Source organism: Salvia splendens, chromosome 6 (assembly GCF_004379255.2).
Source record: "Salvia splendens isolate huo1 chromosome 6, SspV2, whole genome shotgun sequence".
Taxonomy (NCBI): Eukaryota; Viridiplantae; Streptophyta; class Magnoliopsida; order Lamiales; family Lamiaceae; genus Salvia; species Salvia splendens.
In genome coordinates, this window is record NC_056037.1 from 11,387,712 (window position 1) to 11,396,632 (window position 8,921).

At 37.0% G+C, this 8,921-nt stretch overlaps 2 protein-coding genes across 4 annotated transcripts; one reads left to right on the plus strand and one right to left on the minus strand.

Annotated features, from left to right (window-relative positions):
* The first annotated feature begins 705 nt into the window (after positions 1-705).
* Positions 706-5,428, plus strand: LOC121806903 (ribosome-binding ATPase YchF-like). The gene is made up of 11 exons (XM_042207079.1): positions 706-1,031; positions 1,328-1,516; positions 1,621-1,674; positions 2,019-2,129; positions 3,003-3,065; positions 3,152-3,406; positions 3,533-3,679; positions 3,764-3,791; positions 4,052-4,122; positions 4,525-4,584; positions 5,146-5,428. Exons 1-11 carry the CDS (start codon positions 804-806, stop codon positions 5,212-5,214), a joined length of 1,275 nt encoding a protein of 424 aa, XP_042063013.1. The 5' UTR covers positions 706-803; the 3' UTR covers positions 5,215-5,428.
* Positions 5,367-8,646, minus strand: LOC121806902 (scarecrow-like protein 21). Of its 3 annotated transcripts, XM_042207078.1 has the most exons (3): positions 8,480-8,646; positions 8,165-8,304; positions 5,367-7,371 (listed from the first exon to the last, which is right to left on the minus strand). In XM_042207078.1, exon 3 carries the CDS (start codon positions 7,182-7,184, stop codon positions 5,592-5,594), a length of 1,593 nt encoding a protein of 530 aa, XP_042063012.1. In that variant the 5' UTR covers positions 7,185-7,371; positions 8,165-8,304; positions 8,480-8,646; the 3' UTR covers positions 5,367-5,591. The 3 variants fall into 3 exon arrangements, with proteins under 3 accessions (XP_042063012.1, XP_042063011.1, XP_042063010.1); XM_042207077.1 differs by lacking the exon at positions 8,165-8,304; XM_042207076.1 differs by having other exon boundaries at positions 5,367-8,304.
* Positions 8,647-8,921: the final 275 nt, after the last annotated feature.

The window sequence follows — 8,921 nt, forward strand, 5'->3', positions numbered from 1 at the left end:
AAAAATGAAATTTTTTTTAAAAGGTGTAAAAAACGGTTATAAACGGATATATTTTTTTGGGGAAGTGAATTTTTTTTTTATTTTTTATCGGTTTTTTTTAATAAAAAATCGATTTTTAAAAAAATAAAATAAAAAATGTTTAAACACAACGGCTATGCCGTTGACGAATGGGAGCGCGCCACGTGTGCGTCCGCTGGCACGGACGTGCTTGATACATCGAGCAGCGTCCGTGCCAGCGGCGCGGACGGCGGTGGCGACGGACGCCACCGCTGTGCATGCTCTTACTTCTTCTTCATAAAATTTCATGTTCCAATGGTAAGGGTATTTGAGGAGGTATTATACCTTTCTAGTTTATCTTATTTTCTTGGAGTCCATTACTTTGCCTTATTTGCTTGGAGTCCATTACCTTTTAAGAAAGTATAATAACCTTTTTGAGAAGGTAAATGAGAAATAAACCTTCTCAATATACCTTTCCCCATTGGAGATGCTCTTAGAGGTTTTAATATTAATTTTCAACCAATCTTATGTATTTATTAAAATTCATGAAGTTCTCAATAATCAATATGGCCGATTTTGTGTGGACATTGGAATATAAACAAACTAGAAAAGAAAATGAAATACTCCAGAATCAAGAAAATACCCACACTAATTCTCTGATCATACCTATCTCTTTGTACCTGGAAAAAATTGTAATTTTAGTAGTAGAAAATTTTATCAAGTATACAAAAGAATAAAAATACACACTAATTCCACTGCTCACCACAAAACCTCGACCTTCAGTTGACACAATCTCTTCATCAATAATGTCGAGATTAATTCTGAGCCCTCATTTGATTCCTTCAGTATCATCAGCATCATTATCTGTTGCTCACAAATTTCCCCTCATATTCCAATGGCCCAATCTATCCAAACCCCCTCACTCGATGCTCTTATTCAACCGCCGCTTCTCTGCCGCCAAGATAAGCATGAGCCTCAGAGCCGGCATTGTTGGTCTCCCCAACGTCGGCAAGTCCACTCTCTTCAACGCTGTTGTATGCACCTTTCTCAATTATTCAACTCATTCTGTTTATCGTCGAGCGACTTTATCTCAATATTTCCATTTCAATTGGTGAATGCACATATATTTAATTGGAATATTACTGTAAATCCTTCTGGTTCGGGTGCTCGTTAGTTCAAGTTGTTTCGCCGCACTTCTCAGCTTCTGTTATTTTACATTTTTGAATTTTAATGAAAATTCACGTGTTGATTTCAGATTATGCTTTGAAATAAATTTGGATGCGCTTTGTAGCTTTACAGTGATTATATGCTTTGATGACCTTGTTTGTAGGTTGAAAATGGAAAGGCTCAGGCTGCAAATTTTCCGTTTTGTACAATAGAACCGAATGTAGGGATTGTTGCTGTCCCGGATCAACGCCTCAATGTACTTTCAGAGCTCAGCAAATCACAGCGAGGAATCCCGGCATCTATAGAGTTTGTTGACATAGCTGGTCTTGTAAAGGGAGCTAGTCAAGGGGAGGTGAAGCATTTTAATCTGATAGTAGTATATACCTTATGATTAGCAATAGTTGAGGATTCTAATTTTCTTGTTTTGTGGTTTTGTTTATGATTTTTTGGTGGCAGGGTTTGGGTAATAAGTTCCTATCACATATTCGTGAAGTGGATTCTATACTCCAAGTATGTAGCTTTATATTGAATTTGAGCATCTTCATTGATCATTTAATCTTCTTAGTAGGTGTATTGTTGGAGTTGCTAACATAAAACTTACATTATGCTTTCCTTGGATTCTTGGAAGCCTTTGTTGATTTCATGTACATTTGTTGTTAATTGTTGTCTATTTTGGGTTGCCTTGTTGATGGAAGGCGAGGGGAAAGCTCAAAGTGGTTCTTGATTCATGATGAACCAACCATATTCTCATGATGATAGCAATAGCTCATTAATATCTTGGCTCTCTTCCAGTATTTTTTAAGCAATGTGTTTGTTACTTAATTTATACTATCAAATTTTGGATACCATTCTAGGTGGTGCGTTGTTTTGAAGATAACGACATTGTTCATGTGAACGGAAAAGTTGATCCAAAATCTGATATTGATGTCATCAATTTAGAGTTGGTATTTTCAGATATAGATCAGGTATTCTATACTTTCCTACAATTCCATTTTTATTTCATCATGTATAACACTAGTAATTTAAAATATAGTCCACGTAGTTTCATAATCAGATAATCTCATATAACTGCAGTTATCAGTACAATCTCATTATTTCAAATATATTGAATATGACTACCAAATTGTACAGCATCACTCTACTTGCTAGCCACTCACATATCTCGACCAAATAAAAAAAGTATGGAGCTATCAAGAAGTAGATAGAGCTTAAACATGACTACCATACTTGGGATACCTAACTTAAAGATTAAAAGTAAAGAGTAACTTAGCTGGTTGGAGGCTATTTTTAGATCGAATATATCAGTCGTCTCTCTCTTTTATACTGACATTTTGCAGCAACTCAGCGGGAATCGAGGAGCTATGTACGATACATTAAAGCAATTCAAGAACAGAAAATGCTGAATTGATAGGAAATAACACCTGGAGCCATGGATTATTATTAATTCCCTAGCACAACTATTGTTCAACAAAATATGATCTACCTGATAACCCATGTAAATCCCGACTGCACTGACTCATCTTAGGCCATTGCAAAAACCTTTTCACGAAATACTAAATGAATAAAATAGCAAATAATAACCAATAAATTAACAATAAAACACACTTAACAGGCCGCCCTGCCACTTCTTGTGCTGAAAATTGAAATACTCCTTCAATGATTCAACTGGGGCAAACCTGGGTGATGGGCCTGATGCCGCATAATGTATCTACCTATCCCTGTTTCAATCACTTCATGATCACCCAGTGGCATTGGCAATTTCTGAGAGCTTTGTGATATAGCATTTACTCCTGTTTCAAGAAAGTAACACTGAATTTGTGCCTTGGGCAAGAGTACAGGTTGAGAAAAGATTGGATAAGCTCAAGAAAGGCAAAGCCAAAGATACACAGTCCAGAGTGAAGGTTAGTTCTTCATGCTCTTGCTGACTATTACAATTTTCTCATAAGTGGAAAGCAAGCAAGCGTCCTGAACGTTAATCTGCTTGCAGGAGGAAGCAGAGAAGTCTGCTCTGGAAAAAATCGAGCCGGCACTCATGGATGGAAAACCAGCTCGATCAGTTTCTTTGTCAGATTTTGAAAAGGATGCCGTGAGGCATCTATGTTTACTTACTATGAAACCTGTTATATATGTGGCAAATGTGGCAGAATTTGATCTAGCTGATCCTGGAAATAATTCTCATGTTAAAGAAGTCATGAACCTTGCTTCTGACTTTCAATCTGGGCTAATAACTGTCTCAGCACAGGTAAGATGTTTCTGTGTATCAGAATATATAGAGAATTTGTTAAAAAAGATATCTTATCCTCACAGAAGCAGATTTCATGGAACCTTTTTCTTCCAGATAATTAAGTTTATGTTTCTCAAACTCCAGGTTGAGGCAGAGCTTAGTGAATTGGTACCGGAAGAAAGAATTGAATATTTGGCATCTCTTGGAGTTAAAGAAAGTGGGTTGGGTAATCTCATAAGGGCAACATACAGCCTTCTAGGACTGCGCACATATTTCACTTCTGGCGAGAAGGTAAAACAAAACTGAAGTTTTCTTTTGAGCAATAAATGTATTCTTGCTTTGGTGCTAAAATTTTCTTTCTTGAAAACATTATAGGAAACAAAAGCCTGGACCATACGAGCAGGTCATTCCTATCTCTCTTTCTGTCAGCTGTTGTTTACATTTCATGAAAACCATAAATAAAGCCATTGCTAAACTGGAGCACCTGAATGGAAACATTGGTTGAGAGAATTTGAAAGATTGCTGATGGAATCAATACTTGAAATTGTGTTTTCTGCCCTAAAGATGTTGGCCAAATCTGGGTTATTAATTATATCGTCTTCTGGGAGGAGATATGCAAGGTACACGCATGTATTATTCCTAATTAATTCTTAGTGTATGCAGGAATGACTGCACCGAAAGCAGCTGGCGTTATTCATTCCGACTTTGAGAGGGGCTTTATTAGAGCAGAAACGGTAATAGTTAACTGTACAAACACTAGAGCTTTCTATAGAAGGGTCACAATTATTTATATTTTTTCACAAATAACTGTAAAGGTGATAAAATTAGCTAATCCAGCATATTCTTAATAAGGATTCGTTTCATATACTCTATTTATCTACTTCATGCTGTAATTTTTTTTTTCTGATATCTGACATTACCTAGAATCTATTTACTGTTTCTTTAAATCTATGGATATTATAGAATTTTCTATTTAAAAATGGAACATGGTTTACATATAAAGCTTCGAGGGAATCGATGAGCTTCCTAGTTTTCTAAGTAATGCAATGTACAAGGAAATCTATCATTCTAGAAGGAATGCCCAGTGCATCATCTTTAAATGTATTTAATCCTTTTGAAAACAATTGGTTTATTAGGTTGCCTATGATGATTTCATTGCTGCTGGTTCATTTTCGGCTGCAAGGGAGAAGGGTCTGGTAAGTCGATGCTCTGTTCTTAGCTCTTGTTCCTATGGCTACTATATTAATTTAATAGGCTGATATCTTGTTTACTCTCAGTGAATCGTCAAATTCTCTCACCCCAACCCCAAGCCTATTGAAACATAAATACATTAGGCTCCAAATATACTAACCAGTTTTAGCTGGAAAACAGACAACCTATGTCTAAATGAAGGGAATTTCTAATTTTCCTAATTCTGCTTGTAGTTCCTATCGTTTTCTTTTCTGTGTGCTGATTTTGGAAATACTTATGATCAAATGGAAGGTTAAACCTCTCATCTGTAGGATGCCTTGATATTGCTACTTTTTTGTGCACCGTGCATAATTGTGATGATCAATCCACCCAACAGTGGTGACCTGAAACTTCTCAACCATAACTGAGAATTATCTCAGTAAAATATTTTGAAAAAGGATATAATCTGCTTGTAGCACACCTTTTTTGACTTTTAAAGATATTATAATGTTATGCAATTTCAGTTATTGCTTTACTATTCCAAATTCACATGTTGATTATACATTTAATTTGTGAATATCATGCAGTTAAGATCTGAGGGTAAAGATTATGTGGTGCAAGAAGGGGATGTGATGCTATTTAGGTTTAACGTCTGATAGGAAATGAAAGATGGATTATTACTCGATGGAGTTGGTCAGCATGCAGGAATGAGGAAATCTTGCATCAAGACTTTATTCCTTCCTATTTTTGCTTCTTCTGATATACTAACATGATTCTTTTACTAAATCTTACATGTACCACACTTACATTTCACATGATAATATTTACTGATTTTATTTATTATACTAATAAAAAATGTACTGTTGAGGATCCACATGTATTTGCACCAAGAAAGCATGATCCATGAAAGATGTCACGTGGAGACGAGTACATTTAGGAAATAGACAACAATGAAAGTGGTCACATAGATAAGAAAACTGATATGAAAATGATTCATACAGAGTAGCATACTTGGACGAACATCTCTCTGCTTTCATCTCCAAGCAGAAAATGATACAAGAGCTCTGTTCTTCCATCCAATACAAACAGCACCATCGGCCTCTGCTAGTCTGTAATTGGGGCTATATTCTCTCAACATAGTCCTTACGCCACTTGTAACACTCGGACTGAGTCCAATTTGCGAGAATCCAGCCATTCTTAGTCTCGACCTCCATTTACCAAACACCTCGTGCCTTTCCATCCTCTCGTTCCCCTCGCATGCTATTATGCTCACCACATCCTTAGCCACACAATGCTCCTCTGCATTAATCCTCTGCATCTCATCTCTTGCCAACCCTGCTGCATCTATGCACTCGAACATCGCTGCGTAGTATTCCAGAGTTTCACGAAATCGTTTCGAGAAAGTAGCAGTGTTGGTGTTCGATTCCTGCTCAACAAGGGTCATAACCTTGGGAGACAAGCTCTTCACCAGTCTAAGGAGGCGGTCTCGGTGATTGCTAGTGCTCACGCTCTCGTCAGGTATGTGATGCAGTACGTAAGGAAAGTTTACAGCTAGTGCTTCCCCCTGCTGTACCTTAAGATTCTCTAGTGTTACATCAGAGCCTGATGTTCCTGCTCCATGGAATTCGAAAGGTACTCCACACGACTCCGCTAATTGAGCTAATCTCTGACCAACTAACTCCAGCCCTCCACCTCGAGCATGAGCTGATTCAGAATCATCCACACCTGTGATGCGAACATATGGTGGACCATCAGACCGACGAGAGACAGCCTGAATGAAAGACAACCATTGACTTCCCTGTGCAATCTGAAAATCGATGATGTGGATTCTTTTTTCGTTTTCCATGGCTTCCCCAATGACAGTACCGGCAGCCATATAAGCAAATTTGTAGAATGGGCAGATTTGAGCAATCAACTGCATGTGAGACATCAAGTCGGGACCTGATGGTTCATCGCACTTCAACTTTTTGCAGATTAAGCTTCCAGACGAGAGCAATCTTGCCCTGAGCGCTTCCAACACGTACGCACCTAATCTCTGTAAAGGATCACCTGATACCGAAACCCTTTCCTGTATTATGTCCATCAAAGTCTCTGCAGCTGATGCTGCAATCTTTCTTTCAGAGAAAGGGACGATATCAGCTTCAGATACTACTTCAGCGCAGGCTATGAGCAGGTGTTTCAGGTCCATGTCTGGGGCCATCTCTACGATTTTATGGTACCTAGTGGAGTAACAAAGCTGCACTGATTCATCAGTTAATGATCCATTATAGTCACTACCACATTCAGGTCCGAGTAACTCATTACTCAACAGCCATAGAGAATGAGCCAAATTGCTCTCATCATTGGCTTCAAAAGAACCATTCAGAGATGAGCTATTCTCCGAGGAGTGATGGACATCTGATGCATAAGAATGAGAATGTTGTGGAGAGAAGGGACTCTTATTGGAAGAGACACTCACAGCTGTAGGTGAACTGAAGACAGCATAACCAGTCATTGGTGTTGATTCCAGTGTGTAGAATGGTTCAGCATAAGCCTGAAAAGAAAGTTCAGTATCTTGGCTTTTACTAGGCAGAAGGTGAGAGTTGACACTTGAACAGGGTAGAGCTTCCTGGGATGCCTTCCGCATCACTAATCTATTTCTTCCGAAATTTGACTAGAAGCCTTCTTCCCAGATCAGCCTTCTTTTAACTATAAAGTCACAAATGGCACCAAGGTTCACAAACAACAAGAAGGGTTGTAGATCCACGAGCAATATAAGTTCAGAAAAATTACAACTACAGAGTATATCATAACAAACAAAGACGAACCCAAACCTGCCATTCCAAAGAACAAAGGGTCAATGCATTTAAAGTTTTCAACAATAGAAAGTCTTATTACCAAAATAAGCTAAGAGAGCCTTACATACCCTCTCCCGGAGGTGGGTTAACAAAAAGAAAGAAAGCACGAGACATCAAATACATGCAACTTTGCACACATAATTTCCATCATATACAGCAAACCAAATTAATTGATAGGTATGTATCCAACTCATAGAGTCAACTCTGTCAATCCAAACAAGGAATAGAGAAAAGGTTGCAACTTTTATAAACAACTCATGCTTCCATGAACAGAGAGAATGAAACTCCTACAGAGTTCTCGAGTTCGACGTTTTTACTATTTAGTTCGTTTTATGCTTGATAGCTCGTGAGTTGTGATAAATATCCGCTATGAAGGAAATACTAATAAGGAATGCTCATAATGATACTGAATGGATTCATTACTCTTGAGGATTTTTTATAACTAATACTACATGAGTGAGTATTATATCTTCATCACTAGGATATCCTAATCCCACACCTTTCAATTGGATAAGAATCGAGCAAGTTATAGAAATTCCCAAAGTTCCAACCATCTTAGTAAACAGCTTGTTATTTTCATATATTTAGCGCTAATTACCAAGAATTCGCTAATTACTTCCTTATCATGAGCTAAACAAATCGAAAAATCTATGCATCTCTATAGGCGTATAAACACCCATCCCTGAACAAAAATATTAAAATACAAAGGAGAAAATGTAAATAAAAACAAAAGAAAAAATAAAGTGAATATTGAATGAATACAGATCACCTGAAAAAAAAAGAGGTTAAACGCGTATTTATGTTCGAAAAGCTGAAATATATCAACGGAAAGGCAGCATAAATTCCTCCACCAATACAAAATTTCAACACCTCAAGTAATCACCAACAAGTAGAATCAGTATTAAGATGCTGCAAATTAAAATACACAACAAGAATAAAGTCAAAACAATTTGCACAAACAAAATCATCTTCAACCTAGCCTCTGGAAAATCATACTCCTTTAGATTACAAGCTATGAAGGACATAACTGAAAAATAAGAAACACAAACGTAATCAGAGATGAGATTGCGTAGCAAGAACATACCTCGGATAAAAATTATGGAGTTCTGTTGTTGATTTGTGATTGAAAAGAGTAGTTTTTATTGCGTTGCAGGTGAAACTAAGCGACACCGTAGAGAGGAAAGCGCGTGTTGTTTGTTGTTTTCTTGTTGAGAGAGAGAAGTTTCAACTTAAAAGTGTGAAATGGTGTGAAAATTATGTTAGGAAGTCCTAATATGTGCACTTAATTAAACTGAACACAAGATGTGAAAATTGTAATTTTAATGTATTCTATAATATTTATCTTGAATAGAAAATATATGCCATAATTAACAACTTTAACTTCATGGAACAACTCAATTAAAGTGTCTAATCACCATCCAAAAACGTGTTCGATTATTTGAAAAAAATTCCGTATGATTCCCCGAGGATATTATTATCAGAAAATAAAAAATGAATTATGGATTAAATGTGTTTCAACTTTCCGA

Excerpts from the sequence above, each read along its gene's own strand:
- LOC121806903 (XM_042207079.1), top strand. The coding sequence starts at position 804 with ATGTCGAGATTAATTCTGAGCCCTCATTTGATTCCTTCAGTATCATCA. Across the intron at positions 1,675-2,018 it reads AAGTGGATTCTATACTCCAA|GTGGTGCGTTGTTTTGAAGA; the intron begins GTATGTAGCTTT and ends ATACCATTCTAG. Across the intron at positions 3,680-3,763 it reads ATTTCACTTCTGGCGAGAAG|GAAACAAAAGCCTGGACCAT; the intron begins GTAAAACAAAAC and ends AAAACATTATAG.
- LOC121806902 (XM_042207077.1), bottom strand. The coding sequence starts at position 7,184 with ATGCGGAAGGCATCCCAGGAAGCTCTACCCTGTTCAAGTGTCAACTCT.